Raw genomic sequence first — 14,504 nt, 5'->3', positions numbered from 1 at the left:
ATGCCGAACATCGGCTTGCAAATGGGTCTTGCATGGAATTGGCGTGCCTAGGTATCACAAAATTCTACAATGAACTTCTCGCGCATTGCTGCCGTCATGATGCCATTTTCCAATTGATCGAAAATCACTAGGTCAAAATTATATACATCGTGAGAAGATGAGTGCATTTCAACACAGCCTGGTCCCTGTTGGTGCACTTCTACACGCCGGCTCTAGCCTTGGCAGTCTCGTCCTGTGTGCCCGTCGATGATTGTATTGTAATATTAGGCTTCCTTCGCAACCCAATGAAGTATGCCTCGCGGCTTTCCTGTTGAAGGTATTAGTATATTTACGCGCCCTCGTATGGGTGTACCCAGCCAGATAGACTTGCCTTTCTTGAAGAACCCGGCTTCTCTCTAAATACTTTGCTGAAGAGCATCTTCAACTTCTTCTCAAAATCCTTATCCTCAGATCCCTGATAAAACTTGCAGACAAAGTGTCCACCAGATCTCAGTGTATCACTGGCAAATTGTAGCGCGGCGGCACAAAGATCCTAAGTCGATGAGTTTGGACGCTTTTCACAGTTGTAGAGCAAGAATATTCTCACCATACTCCCGGCATGGTCGCGAAAGGCGTTCCCGCTCGTGTTCATCAACCTATGATACGGGTTACTCAATGTGTTCACGTTAAAGCCAGTGGTTTGTTCCCAGGGTGCTGACATGTCACTAAGAACAACCTAGACAGGCATTAGCGTATAGGTTATACAGAGATAACTGAACGAACATCTACGATGCGCTTTTTTGACGCCTCTGATTCCAATAGCTGTACCTCATCCTGGGCAGCATGACGTTCCATGTCAAGATAACTCGGCCGATCAAGTGCAGTAGCCTCATCGGGACCAGACTGTTCGGTTTCACTATTATCTTGCAGGGGAGGTGGGCGTCGATGGCTTTCAAGAATGAAGTTTTTGACCATTTCCTGTACGTCTGGTGAAAGGAAATCGCCCTGGAAGGTTGCAACACCACGCGGCGGTTGGGCTGGGATAAGGTCGATACCAATGACCCGGCCATTGGGCCTGGTTCTTTCTACAGCGACCTTATATCATCAACGATCTGTAGAGCCAAGAGACATATGGACCTTACCTGTGACCAACTACCTGGTGCGTATCCCTGATAATGAGGTAAGTAAAGGAGCTAGCTCTTGGTACTGGGAATACCGAGTGTAAACCAAACTCACAAGATCGACCACTGTCTGTCCGCTTCCCTTGAAAAGTCTGTATTTCGAGTCCATCTAACGGAGATATTAGCCTACTCATGACTCTTGACATGTTACGGTAAGAAAGAAAAATGACAAACCTCGAGTAGCTTGAAAGCCGCCCGGCTTTTGAGTCCCTGGACCTTCGCACCACGAGCATAGGAATCACGACCCTGGCGCTGTTTCCAGCGAGATCCCGATGACGACCATCGGACAAAGGGTGCGATCGATTTCTGCAATGATAATATTGAGGAAAGAGGCCGGCATGTAAGGCATGGTGCCAATCGAGAGACCATTTTGAAGATTGTAGGTGGCAAGAATAATGATATTAGTAGCGACAAAACTTTTCACAACCCTGTGTTAGCTAGATAGGCTTTCTTTTGCAAGTGCCTAGCGGAGTCATCCATCGAGAATCACGGAATCGCAGAATCAACGCCAGCAACGCTGTCATAAATACAATAGACAATTCCGTAGCTCGTTCAATCACGAAATTCCTGAAGTGTTTGGGGGCACATAGAATGTGGAAGATATGAGATGATTATAGTTGAAGGTAGTTAAACTGTGCCCGACGGCCTTGCTAACCTATACTGCCACGCACGCTGGGGATGTACAAAGCCTCGACACACTTGGGATGAAACCCTGGTTAAAAACATACACTTTATCTTTTGCGCCTACCAAGAGGCAATGTCTTATTCCAGTTCAAAATCCTTGCGCCTATGCCAAACTCCCGACCCAATAGCACCGCTGATCCAGCCCAATGAACCAGTAAACGCCAGTAAACCACGCCTTCCCATGCCATATTTGTCCTGCTAGACGAACGAAACAACTGAACAGTCCTTTTCAATGGAGGAAACTAGCACCGACTCCTCTTCTATCCTTCTTCAAGGGAGAGAAGGTCGCCCCGGCAAATGCATTACGAGGGCCTCCCAATGGCGCTTTCGCCCTACGGCCAGCCCCCATCTGTATCTTCGCTGGATTTGGCGCTGGATCGGCTTCTTCATCATCATCAAACAGAGTCTTGTTGCTACCACCGAGCACCTTGCGCTTCTTCTTTCGCTCATCTGCGTCATCAGCACCATGCCTCGACAACGCCGCAGCAGGGTTAGACTTCAATAACCCAATCATCTTTTTGGGCCTTGCCTGAGGCTCAGCCCCTGTCTCACCAATCTCGACTTCCTCACTCACCGCGGCAAGCTTGCCGGGAGCCTTTGTTGACTTTGCCTTTTTCTTTGCCTGTACAGGCATGTTCTTCTTTGCTGTTGGTGCCTCATCGAGAGCCTTTCTTGGTCTACCCCGTCCCTTCTGAGCCTTCGGTTCTTCAATCTCTTCAGAACTAACATGGCCATCTGACTGGCCATCTGAACCAGAAGCTTCATCTAAAGCTTTAATGGAGAGTGAACCACCAGCTTCCACAACTTCATCCTCAACAGGTGCCACGGGCTCCGGGTCATCAGCAGTTTTACCCGTCGGTGAATGGACTTCACTTGGCTCGTCTGACAGGCTGTCGGATATATTCTTGCTGCGGTTCAAGAATGGCGTAATCGAGAAGGTCGATTTCTCACCTACTAATGCCTGTTCAGCGCCTCGCTTCTTGAACGGGCGCCGAAGAGTGTTTTCATCCGGTCCTGGCGTTCCGATGCTGATATCCTCCATGCTTATATCATGAGCTCGCCTCTTTCCGACCAGTTGTTCCTTTGTGACGGCATTCTTCTTGCTCAACTTATTGTTAGCCATCATCTTACGTGCTTCCTCTAGTTCGGCACGGCAAGATGTAAGCTCGGCCCGCGCATCCTTCAAGTCTGTCTGTGTCTTCTTCAACTTGCTTTTTGTGTCTTCCATGCGGTCTTCCAACATCTCGTATTCACCGCGGACTTCCCGTAGCTCTCTGCTATGTTCTTTGTTGAGTCTTTCCATTTCTTCCTTAGCTTCGTCGAACTGCTCCTTCCATTCATCGCTGTTTTGGTTTTTTGATTGCATGCGTTGGTTAGATCTTTTCTCATTTTCAAGCTCGACTTCGACCGAACTGAGTTGGCGTTCGAGATCCTGCTTCTGGGCGACAATTGCGCGATGATTTTCGAGTTGTGACTGGAGATGTTCGAGTTCGGGTTGAATCTGGTCAAGCTTACGGCTCAGGGCAAGTTTCTCCTGCAAGACCTTGTTTGAGTCTTGTCTAAATTCGTTTAACGAGTCGATCTCAGCCTGCTCTGCCGTTAACTAAATATCTGATGGGTTTCGCCGCCTGCCACTCACCTTGAGATCTTCCAATGCATTACTCTGTTTTCGGATTTGTGTATCCTGGGCTTTGAGCTTCGATTTGGATGTTTTGAGCTCGGCCTGTGTGTCGCTGCTTTGCTTGGAGAGTTTCTTCACGAGAGCATCTCTCTGAACCAGCCTATCCTTCAACGAAGCATTTTCATCGCGTAGTGTCAACAGTCGAAGTTTCAGTAAACGAGCTTCTTCGTCACGACCCGTCAATTCCATCTGGTTGACATTACTCTGGTGCTTCAGTTCGAGCTCGTTGATCCGAGCTACGCGCTGTGAGGTTGCAGTCAGTATTGTGTTAATGTCAAGCATGTTATAACGTGCATAGCTACCTCGCTGGACCTGACCTTCATTATCCTGAATGGAAAGTGCAGGTCAATTGTAATAATGGGGCTAAATGCGGCAGATAAGTCTGATGTTTGTGTATATGCAAAGCGTGTCTCATGCGAACGGTTTGAACAACGAAGTGGGATGAATTAACGGATATCAGAAGCAAGCCAAAGTCTGTGTTTTGGTAACTAAGCTATTCCCAGGCAATACCAATAAACAAGATGCTACATCTAGATTAGCGTAGATTCTGCTCAACGCTGCACGGACGCAGGCACGTGATGAATGAAAGACAAGAGGTCTTGCCCAATGACGCGTGAAACCACAGGCGGGCAGGCGCGACACATAAAAACCAGTACTGATTTAGTGGTTGATGGAAATATCAGATCAGCTTTAGTGGGTAGATAGCCTAAGAAAGCACTTACAATTTCGTCTAGTCGTTTTCCAGTCCCCTTTTTTTTGCAGCCCACCAATTTCCTGTCTATGAGAGCTTACTAAGGTCAGGCATTTAGGTACGTACCGCAGCTAGAATCAGAGGCCACCTCAGCTTCAGTTCATTAGCTCCAGCTTCTTGTGTACAAGGTGTAAGCAACAAGGTGAACTAGGTCAGTAGCTTCACTCTTCTTCTACAAAATACTTGGCCAATTGGCCTCTTCCTTTTCCTCTTTTCCTCATCTCCGAATTGTTCTTCTAACCGCCATGCGTTTCTTCCATTCGCTTCTCTCCTTTGCCTTGCTTGCGACAGGCGTTGTGGCTGCGAAGAAGTCCTCCGCCGAGCGATTCAACGAATTCCACGCCAAACAGATCTCGACGCCTCTCAAGCTCAAGGATTCCACCTACAAGTCCTTGACATCCACACCTCGAGACTACAGTGTTGCCGTACTCCTTACCGCTGCCGATGCGCGATTCTCTTGTCAGTTATGCCGAGAATTTCAGCCTGAATGGGAACTGCTAGGCAAGAGTTGGAACAAAGGCGACAAGGCAGCCGAATCGCGACTGGTTTTTGGCACACTAGATTTCGTTGACGGTAGAGATACCTTCATGTCGGTATGTACCCTTGGAAGACAGCAGTACAAAAAAACTGTGCAGCTCGGTTGCTGACTTGTATAACAGCTTGGTCTCTCAACTGCTCCTGTATTGCTTCTATTCCATCCTACGGTCGGTCCCCATGCATCAGCTAAGAAGGAACCCGATCGCTATGACTTCAACACTGGGTGAGTACCGCAATCTTGTAAACACAGGAATAGCAATGAACTGACATCATTCAGACCTGCATCCGCCGAACGAGTTCAGTCATGGCTCGCTCGTTCTCTTCCTGACCGACCTCACCCTAGCGTTAAGCGGCCTATCAACTACGCAGGTTGGGTAGTCTCCATCACTGCTGTAATTGGAGTCCTCACTGCGGTCATGGTTGCTTGGCCCTACCTCGCTCCAATTTTCCAAAGCCGTAATCTCTGGGCTGCTATCTCCCTTATGGTTATCCTGTTGTTCATCAGTGGTCATATGTTCAACCACATTCGCAAGGTTCCTTATGTTACTGGTGATGGGCGCGGTGGGATCAACTACATTGTCCCAGGTTTCCAGCAGCAACTTGGCTTAGAGACCCAGATTGTGGCGGCACTTTGTATGTTGTACCTTTTCCTTTTTAACTTTCTACTCATGCTAACCTCTATGTCCTAGATGGTGTTCTGTCATTCTGCGTCATCACTCTCGCCATCAAGGTTCCGCGAATCGCTGATGCCAAGACTCAGCAAGTCGCCGTCATCGGTTTTGGTGGTCTTCTCTTCCTCGTGTACAGCTTCTTGTTGAGCGTGTTCCGTGTCAAGAACGGCGGATATCCATTTTCTCTGCCACCTTTCATGTAGAGAGGCTTTAGAGCAGGGGCTAGCGATTGGAATAACGTGTGGATAACTCTTGTGCCGCACACCAGCGTCCACCCTATATTGCCATCATCAGGACGACGGTTTTAGGTCAAGGCGGACTGAGAAAACAAAAGCATAGTGCCAGATAGGGAGTCCTAGGAAAATGAAATGACCATGTGCCAAAAAGCTGGTCAACAGTATCTGGAACGCACTTATCTGGCAATTTTCATCAGTACGCACGCAAGCACTATGCCAATACTTCATCAAAGCATTTAAATTCTAATCAATGCTTGATTAAAAATGTGTTTAATGGCATATGATACATTATCTTTGTTGAAACCTAAGCCTGCGGTTGGCACAATGGTACTTCTTTCGTTGGTTAACGGTCACCGACCGCTTGTTCTTGATGCAATAAGGAGACACTTGTGTTATCCATATTGATCACAAAGGCACATTTTGACTGTACGACCGGCCGCATTACATGATAGCTTAGATAGGCACATACAGATACATTCACTGAAAGGAAGTCGTGACATATTTTGAAAACTCGAGTTCTTTATTGGAGAACAAAAGGATGAATCCCGGTAATTTCAGGGGCTGCCTATAACCAGCAAATGCGTTATGCCCTCGTCAGATTTGTAGTCGCCCCCCTTCCTTTGCATCAATAAAGACCAAACGAGGAAGCCAACCAATTGACGCCCCACCAATGATCTACCTTCTTCCGCTCGCCTTCGTCACCACGCCTCTTTTTTACAGGGTAGAGCAATTTATGCCCTCGACATGACACCCCAGGCACGGATGATGTTGTCAGTGTAACCAGCGAACAGGGTCTGGCCATCAGCAGACCAAGCCAAGCTGACACACTCAGGCTCCCGGCTCTTCTTGCCGACAGCGGGGAACTCGGGCTTGAGCTCATCAACCTTGCTCTTCTTCTCGAGGTCGAAGATGATGATGCTGCTGGCGGTGGCAGCGCACAACCAGTATCGGTTAGGGGAGAAGACAAGAGCGTGGATCTCGTCGTTGGCGTTGAGGGAGTAGAGGTGCTTGGACTCGTTAAGATCCCAGAGCATGGTGGTACCGTCCTTGCCACCAGAGGCGCACAGAGAACCGTCGGGGGAGATGGTGACGGTGTTGATGTAGCCGGTGTGACCAATGTGGTCAGTCTGGAGCTTGCAGGTAGAGAGCTCCCAAACCTATTCCATATGTCAGAACCTTATCAAATGCATAAATCTGGGCGTATATAGAAAGAATTGTGGCAAGTAAAGATCAGGGCAATGGTGAATAGTGGTCTCATGGCCTGCGTGAACAGGCTCTGAAGTAGCAAATACTTGGGTTGCAAACATCATGTAGAAAGCGGCAAGGAAAATATGGCTTGTTGTACTGACCTTGACAAGCTTGTCCCAACCAGCGGAAACGATGACAGGGTTCTGGGGGTTGGGGCTGAAGCGAACGCAAGAGGCCCACTCGGTGTGGCCCTTATCGGTGATGGTGTACTTGCAGTCACCGAGGGTGTTCCAGAGCTTGATGGTTCGGTCACGAGAACCGGAAACGATCTGGCGGTTGTCGGCAGAGAAGCTGACGGAGAGGACGTCGTTGGTGTGGCCGACGAATCGTCGAGTGGTGGTACCAGTAGCAAGCTCCCAAAGACGCAGAGTCTTGTCCCAAGAGGCAGACAGAGCGTAGGCACCGTCAGAAGAGATAACCTATTTCCAACAATCAGTCGAATTCTTCATTTCTTCTGCCCGCCGAAGCGCTGTTGTTCAAGGCGGGGCACCGGGTAGACGTACACAGTCGGAGACGATGTGAGAGTGGCCGTGGAGAGATCGCTTGGGGTAACCGTACTGGGTCTCATCGCGGGTGAGGTTCCAGATGATCAAGGTCTTGTCTCGGGAAGCAGACAGGAGCATGTTAGGGCTGTCGAACGGTTAGTTGGGTGTCTTGGATCAACTGCGTGTTTGCAATGCTGAACATACTTCTCCATGGAGGTAGCCAGGCTAGTGACCCAGCCATTCTGTGAACAGTCAGCCTTCAGTCTTTCCTTCCTCAAATATCATCTTCTTCCATGATGCCGACTCAGCATTTCTTTATGAAGCGGGTCGTAACCGGCGACAGTCGCGACACAGCAGTTGGCATCGATAGAAGCAGGGCTGATGGGGTTCGACGTACGTGGCCCTCGAGGGTTCCCTTCAAGATCAATTGTTCGGCCATTTTTGCGGTGACGAGGCGATGCAGAGGATCAAGGTGCGTGAAGGGGAAGAAAGAGAGAAATCAAAGGCTGCTCTGCAAAACCTAGGCCGAGTCGGATGGGAAGGCGGTTGCGAATCGTACCTGCCCTTTTTTTTGTGTGGGTTAAAAATTAGGGAAAGTTAGGGCCTTGAACTCCGCTTTCAAATTAGCGGGGGTGTGCGAGCGGCAGGCGAGGTACGTATTTATTTTCTCTGGCACTTGCTCTAGGGTGTGGTTTTTTTTTTTTTCCAGTTGCGTGGCGCTGTTGATCGTGGCACACATATGCCCCAATGTGGCTGATAAGATGAGCTCATTATGAGATATGATATTGAACTGGCTGCGATGCCGGTTAAATGTCCTAACAAAGCCTTGGAGCTAATACGCAGTCCTCAAGCTAATTGAAGGGAATATATGGCTTGATCACGGAGCAGAGTAAAATGTGCGGTAGACCAGACCAGACTGTTGTGGGAAGAAGAATGCTTCTTGATCGTTGTGTAGCTCGTCCTCGCATATTCTATTGATCGATGCAGCCTAAAGGTTGAAAATCAATGTCAGTGGTCTTCGTATGGGAGAAATGGGTAAACGCACATAATACGATTCAGTCACATTATATCAATAACCAAGTTGTTCCGTGCATGTGAGCAAGGAACCATGGCCTTGTTCTTTGTTCGATTCGTTCTTAGCCGCAAACTCTACATCAGTAACTGATTTGTCTCCATGTTTACCCTCGCAGGAAACATCAAATAAAAGAGAGGAGAAAAACAAAGCAAACCCCGAAACACCTGACGCCATCATCCAACCAGCACCATTATATGCATGTTGGGTATCATGTTGGTGATCTTGTTCATGTCTCCTTATGTCACCTTTTTGCTTGCTAAAGCGGTTGAACGTTTGCCAGCTCTTGGCACTTCCTTTCGCGCGAAAAGCGCTTCACCGTTGACAATCATGCTGTGGTCCGCAATCTCCATTTGATCAGTATTTTCCCCTCTGCCTTCAGTCGCCATGAACCGTTTCATTGTGGATTCCCAAAGCCGGAACCTCTCTTTCCCGTGCGTATCGCGTTCAACCAGGGTTTTGACTTCTTTCTGTTTTCGCATCTTGGATGCTCGTACGAGTCGTCTAAGAGCATCCTCCCCCTGCTGAGCTGTTCTTGCCGCCTCTTCGCGTATTTTCTTAGAATCACGAATGCTGGTGTCTTCTTGAGGAGTGAATTTATATGTGTGTTTGCTTGGAAAGTCGGGGAACGAAGTCGGGACATAGTCTTTCTCGTCCTTGTCGGGCTGACCACTGAGTTCCTCGCCCAGAAGTGGCAGTGTTGTGTATGCGTCAAGATCTTCAGGCAAAACATCAACGTAGTCAGGAAACACTTGTGTTTTAGGAACAGGCGGCTTCAAGTGTGGTTTTAGTGATGAGACACTGACGTTGTGCCGTCGCAGCGCATGCTCGAAGTCAGTGGGTATAGGATGTTCGCGGCGAGCAGCCAAAGCGAGAGTTTTTGCAGCTTCAATCATGCCCTCCAAATCTGGTATATGTCAGTAACCCGGTCTTGGTTGCCCATAACCAAATCGTAACTCACAAGTCTCTACCATTCCCGTGAAGCTTTCCATTGCCTCGGGGCTTGCTCCTTCAAACCCATCATGATTGAGAACCATTGCGATAGAACGCTGAAGGCCTGTTCTAGCTTGGTAATGCGGGTTCGGTACCAAAGAAGCGATCGAACTAATCTCGTCATCGTCTAGTTGTATCACCCCGATTTCGGATTCGTCCAGTCGAGCGCGCTTTGGATCAGGCTGTTGCCCGTCGACGGGCGATAGACTTCGCTTGGGTGTCATTGCGACCGATTTCGCAGTCGGAGGTTTCGCGACGCGATGCAATGTCGAGGGAGGGCTCACTAATTGCCCATTGATAATCGTTGCTTTGAGAACCCTAGCGATAATGTGTTGATATCTGGTGGTGTTGCATACAACAGGTTAAGTATTAGATAAGTCGATAGTGAATTTGTCGTTTGTGAGGCTTAATGCACGTTCGCGATAGATGTTGTGTTTATGTATCAGTAAGAGCTTAAGCAAGGAGCTGCTAAGCTTCGCTGGTGGTGTCTGGAGAAACCCCGGCTTATTCGCTAATATTGGATGAGCCCCACTCGACTCAACTTCTCGTGCCTGAAACACTAACGCTCATAGCTACTATTCCATATACTGTCAGCACGGCCTACCTCGTAGGTAATACCGAGCTGGAATCCAGCTTCTAAAACTGGCACTAAATCAAAATAAACAATTCTAAATATATCCATGAAGAAGCTGACGGTTGGTCGTGAGGTTTGGGTCGTAATTAGTTTCCATCTTTTAAGTACCTACTAAGGCATGTTGGTAAATGCCGGCACTTGTACGGAGTAAAGTACCGCCGCCTTTCTTTCATTACAACCTGGAAAGCCTATTTCTGTGTAAAGAGGTGGGTGCGTGCTAAGGGAAAGGGATCTAATCAATGATGAAATAAAGTTATAATACAGATGCAGAGACAAATAAACAAGTCATCCTGACACGCCAAATTACGTCGCGGTCCTCTGTGCTACCTCTAGATATAATGTGCAACTTGTGTGCGAGATTAATGCCAGTGGTATGACAAAGTTCTAGACCGACAGATCGACAACGGTCTGGCCTTACCGCTCAAGTCCCTTGAAGCTTCCAATACAACCTATTGCACTGATCCATGCAAGTAACGATTCTCATCATCCACTTACTGTAGTACCTACTGTACAGAGGCAGTACCTACTGTACAGAGGCAGTACCTACTACTCAATGGATCTTTTGACCGACACTTTGAGATATACCAGTACACTTCTAGCTCAACATCAGAGGAGCAGTTACGGAAACCACTTGCATGGTTTCCAGGTGACAAGCGAGTCAGTTTATCACCACATATCACTCAAACTACCTGGCAAGCACCCTTTAAGTCAAAGCGTGTCACATGCTGCCTGACGAAGCTGAACTTTCTTGAGCTGCCCTCAATTATGTGTTTGGCAATGGAGATGTCAATGCGAGCATAGTTCGTAGAAAGAGATCAGGTTTTCTTTTTTAATATTACTGTCTATATCTGTACATTAATTACCTCTACCCAAGTAAAAATTCATAGACATAAGAGTAAGTGGCGTCACAACACAGGCTATTCTTAGACAATGTAAAAAGAAAAGCTTATTACATTTCGTGTACATCTACCAATAAATGCCACGTTGTATATCTACCTGCACGTTCAGACAGAACCCAAGCCTAGCGACATTATAATTGGATTTATTCCTAGGACCCTGATTGTCTAACACCCCCTGCCCTAACTAAAACCCTCAATATCAAAGTTACAAAGTCCCACTTACCGTGTAAGGACGGCATCATATGCTTTGTATTATTTTCTATACATAGGCTGGAAGCTGGACTTTCACGGTGCGCCATTCCGAGATATCTTTTTATACATATGCACGACCTCCCTATCAGGCATCTATTCTACTCTTACGCTGTACCATCCACAATGTTTCCTTTCGACCAGGCCTCTTTGCCGCAAATCACAACACGCAAAGCCCTCATCGGAGTGGATTTTCAAGAGGACTTCATATCCAAGGATGGTGCTCTACCTGTCCACGAACCAGACGGCTTTGTAGAGCGTACTGTCAAACTTTCAGAGGCGTTCCGAAATGTAGGTGATGTTGTCTGGGTCCAGTCTCAGTTTAACGAAACGCGACATGCACCGGAAGAAGATATTGTTATCACCGACAAGGCGCCTAGATCAGTACAATATTCTTCAAGGGGTCGTCCAAGTCCTCCAGATAAGATAATCGAGGCTAGTGGTCCGCCAGACAAGGAGGCTTTCCTCAGTCATGAGGATGCTGTATGTGTTGAAACCGACACGCCTGGCTGCCAGATCGCCTCCGTCATCCAAGACTCAATGCATAAGACAGACGCAAAGCTTTCTAAATCCCACTACTCGGCTTTTCGGTCGACTCATCTACTGCGCGTTTTGCGAGCCAAGATGGTCATGGAGCTTTTCATCTGCGGGTCATTGACTAATGTTGGTGTGTACGCGACAGCCCTGGATGCTGCCGGACACGGCATGGCCATCACCATTGTCGATGACTGCTGTGGTTATCGCACCGAGTCAAGGAAGAGCGAAGCAATAGCCTCTCTGATAGAACTCACCGGGTGTGAGATCGCTTCATACGATGAGGTGATGGAGGTAATACAGCCCAAGCAGAAACCTCCCAAGTCACGAAGGACCCAACCACCCGCCTCATCACAAGGCTCGGAACAGCCACAGATCGTCAAGTCAGGTTCCAAAGAGACGAAAGGCCGCGAGAAGAGCACCACCCCGGATTTTGTCAAAGACATGACAAGCCTTCGGCTGGCTTCAGATTCACCAAGCCCGGCACACTCATCGCTTCAGACCCCACCAAAGGCCTCGTCAACAGATGCAGTTGAAGGCCGTGGCTCAACAACAAAATTGCCAAAGACTGAAGAGCCCCACGACATGAACCAGCCTATAACGAGTGGAGAGCCCGACGTTGCACAGACCGCGGATTCATCTATCAAAAGTAAGATTGTGGATGCAATAGGAGACAAGGCACATCAAGCATCCCCACTGCAAAGTGCTGAAGAAAAATCTACCATTGATTCAGACCGTTCAAAGAGCTCCGCCAAAGATAAAGACAAGCATACTCAGTCATCAGTCTCGGCAAACAAAACACAGAGCGAATCAAAACTCATCCAAGCGATCCCTACCCCGGATGGCAAGCATCTTGATCAAAAGGCCAAGGAGTCAGAAACTCCGAAGGACAAGAAAATAATGGCAAGGCGTGATGATGACTTTGGAAAGAGGGGGCTTTGCGAAGGAGATACCGATATTATCGAGAATGCTCTCCCTGATTCTCTAGTCGACGGCATATTCGACAAGCTACGCGAGGAGGTCCATTGGCAGCATATGTCCCACCAAGGCGGACAAGTCCCACGACTTGTCGCAGTGCAGGGCGAAGTTGGTTCAGACGGAAGCATCCCAGTTTATCGACACCCTTCTGACGAATCGCCACCACTGCTGCCGTTTTCCCCGACCGTTCAGACCATCAGGACCGAAACAGAGAAGCATCTGGGACATCCCTTGAACCACGTGCTCATTCAGTACTACCGAGATGGTACCGACTACATCTCCGAACACAGCGACAAAACCTTGGATATTGTCAAAGGATCTTATATCGCCAACGTGAGCCTGGGTGCTGAACGAATTTTCACGTTCAGGACGAAGAGGAAAGACAAGGACGCTGCTCAAGATGGAACCTCATCACCGGCAGACGCGAAGAGAACGATCCAGCGCGCCAAACTCCCACACAATTCACTATGTCGGTTAGGTCTACGTAGCAATATGAAGTGGTTGCACGCTATTCGCCAGGATAAACGACCCAGAAAAGAAAAGTCCGAGGCGGAACTTGCTTTCGAGGGGGGCCGAATATCTCTAACATTTCGACATATTGGTACCTTCTTGAACCGGGAGGAGACTCTTATTTGGGGCCAAGGAGCCAAAGCCAAGACCCGTGACGAGTCTCATCCCGTCATCAACGGCCAATCTTCCGAAGCTATCGAGATGCTGAAGGCTTTCGGAACCGAAAACCATGCCTCAGAATTTGACTGGGATGCGTATTATGGAAAAGGATTTGACGTGCTGCATATGAGCAATGCGCCTCGTTTCTTTGCTTGCCGCGACCCAATTGCCAATATGCGCATTGCTTTGATGTTGGCCGAGTTTGGCGTAAACCATGCAAAAGGAAGCATAACAACAGGATCCGAGCCGTTAAGCTCCGATAAACTTGTCGTCAAGTTTGCGGACAAGGATAAGTCCATCGTGCAAGGCGATCTTGCTGTCATGTTGTATCTGGATGCTCGCTATGGCATCAGTAACTCTGGCAGTGCTCTGCAAGCTCCGGCGGTACTTGCAACTCGACTCACTCGTTTCCAGCGTGCCATGGCCTTTTTGGATATTTGGCGAAACCTGCCCAAGGTCGGCGACAGTGGTACACGAGATACCAAGTCTCTCAAACAAGAACTTGAAGTCTGGGACGGTTTCGCAGAAGGGGACGCACAGCCCTTTATTGCTGGCGCAGAGATGTCGCTGCCTGACTTCGCAATCTGGCCAGTTCTTTACAGCATGGTAGAAGAAGTAGGCCTAAAAACTTTTGATGGGTTGAAAAACCTTAAGGTGTATTATGAGAAGGTGAGGGAGAGGCCGAGTACGAAAAAAGTACTTGGCAGAGGCTAGGGGATATATATTTTGTGATCAACCAAAACTTGTATATTCATTAGTGGTTTAAGTGTAACAATTAATTACTTAGCGTTGTAACGATATTTCTGGATTGCCGTTAAATTAAAAAATCGCATAATAAACGAAGCCAGATTAATTTCTCATGTCCTACTTAGTGTTTTCAAGTTGAGTCTCCCTCTCAAGTCGTGTTATATCAAAGTTCATTGCGTTAACAATGGGCCGATGGAGTCAGGAACAGAATGGTCATGGATCACGATATACACTATAGACCTGTCGAGCCGAGGTTGCAAGTTTTGTGCCAACCCA

The 14,504-nt window shown here is 48.1% G+C and overlaps 6 protein-coding genes across 6 annotated transcripts; 2 read left to right on the top strand and 4 right to left on the bottom strand.

Annotated features, from left to right (window-relative positions):
- Window positions 1-125: 125 nt before the first annotated feature.
- Window positions 126-1,799, bottom strand: EDB82DRAFT_28656 (FtsJ-like methyltransferase-domain-containing protein). The gene is made up of 7 exons (XM_065607401.1): window positions 1,335-1,799; window positions 1,216-1,269; window positions 1,122-1,148; window positions 763-1,074; window positions 587-715; window positions 371-532; window positions 126-307 (listed from the first exon to the last, which is right to left on the bottom strand). The coding sequence occupies exons 1-7, from the start codon at window positions 1,527-1,529 to the stop codon at window positions 200-202; spliced, it is 987 nt and encodes a 328-aa protein (XP_065465430.1). The 5' UTR covers window positions 1,530-1,799; the 3' UTR covers window positions 126-199.
- Window positions 1,800-2,073: 274 nt separating this feature from the next.
- EDB82DRAFT_570794 (uncharacterized protein) lies at window positions 2,074-4,020 on the bottom strand (the record flags this gene model as incomplete). Its single annotated transcript, XM_065609906.1, has 3 exons — window positions 3,828-4,020; window positions 3,484-3,768; window positions 2,074-3,447 (listed from the first exon to the last, which is right to left on the bottom strand). The coding sequence occupies exons 1-3, from the start codon at window positions 3,846-3,848 to the stop codon at window positions 2,074-2,076; spliced, it is 1,680 nt and encodes a 559-aa protein (XP_065465429.1). The 5' UTR covers window positions 3,849-4,020.
- A 501-nt stretch (window positions 4,021-4,521) lies between these two features.
- On the top strand, window positions 4,522-5,687 carry EDB82DRAFT_519739 (uncharacterized protein; the record flags this gene model as incomplete). Its single annotated transcript, XM_025731444.1, has 4 exons — window positions 4,522-4,869; window positions 4,936-5,036; window positions 5,091-5,446; window positions 5,503-5,687. 4 exons carry the CDS (start codon window positions 4,522-4,524, stop codon window positions 5,685-5,687), a joined length of 990 nt encoding a protein of 329 aa, XP_025590468.1.
- Window positions 5,688-6,199: 512 nt separating this feature from the next.
- On the bottom strand, window positions 6,200-8,299 carry EDB82DRAFT_28411 (40S ribosomal protein RACK1). The gene is made up of 5 exons (XM_025731445.2): window positions 7,851-8,299; window positions 7,658-7,695; window positions 7,472-7,598; window positions 7,070-7,387; window positions 6,200-6,877 (listed from the first exon to the last, which is right to left on the bottom strand). The coding sequence occupies exons 1-5, from the start codon at window positions 7,890-7,892 to the stop codon at window positions 6,452-6,454; spliced, it is 951 nt and encodes a 316-aa protein (XP_025590469.1). The 5' UTR covers window positions 7,893-8,299; the 3' UTR covers window positions 6,200-6,451.
- A 465-nt stretch (window positions 8,300-8,764) lies between these two features.
- On the bottom strand, window positions 8,765-9,742 carry EDB82DRAFT_519737 (uncharacterized protein; the record flags this gene model as incomplete). The annotated part of the gene is made up of 2 exons (XM_025731446.2): window positions 8,765-9,432; window positions 9,487-9,742. The coding sequence occupies 2 exons, from the start codon at window positions 9,740-9,742 to the stop codon at window positions 8,765-8,767; spliced, it is 924 nt and encodes a 307-aa protein (XP_025590470.1).
- A 1,684-nt stretch (window positions 9,743-11,426) lies between these two features.
- EDB82DRAFT_470488 (uncharacterized protein) lies at window positions 11,427-14,195 on the top strand (the record flags this gene model as incomplete). Its single annotated transcript, XM_025731447.1, has 1 exon — window positions 11,427-14,195. The coding sequence occupies one exon, from the start codon at window positions 11,427-11,429 to the stop codon at window positions 14,193-14,195; it is 2,769 nt and encodes a 922-aa protein (XP_025590471.1).
- Window positions 14,196-14,504: the final 309 nt, after the last annotated feature.

The sequence above is a fragment of the Fusarium venenatum genome, assembly GCF_020744135.1.
Source record: "Fusarium venenatum strain MPI-CAGE-CH-0201 chromosome Unknown EDB82scaffold_1, whole genome shotgun sequence".
NCBI lineage: Eukaryota > Fungi > Ascomycota > Sordariomycetes > Hypocreales > Nectriaceae > Fusarium > Fusarium venenatum.
The sequence above is the reverse complement of the archived record's forward strand: the minus strand, read 5'-3'. Positions and strand labels throughout refer to the sequence as shown.

Bases quoted from the DNA above. Each gene is read 5' to 3' on its own strand.
- EDB82DRAFT_28656 (XM_065607401.1), bottom strand. From the start codon at position 1,529: ATGGTCTCTCGATTGGCACCATGCCTTACATGCCGGCCTCTTTCCTCA. The intron at 1,075-1,121 runs GTAAGGTCCATA...TGATGATATAAG, and splicing joins CACCAGGTAGTTGGTCACAG to GTCGCTGTAGAAAGAACCAG. The intron at 716-762 runs GTTCGTTCAGTT...ATGCCTGTCTAG, and splicing joins CAAAAAAGCGCATCGTAGAT to GTTGTTCTTAGTGACATGTC.
- EDB82DRAFT_28411 (XM_025731445.2), bottom strand. From the start codon at position 7,892: ATGGCCGAACAATTGATCTTGAAGGGAACCCTCGAGGGCCAC. The intron at 7,388-7,471 runs GTACGTCTACCC...TGTTGGAAATAG, and splicing joins CTCACATCGTCTCCGACTGT to GTTATCTCTTCTGACGGTGC. The intron at 6,878-7,069 runs GTCAGTACAACA...CATATGGAATAG, and splicing joins GTTGGGACAAGCTTGTCAAG to GTTTGGGAGCTCTCTACCTG.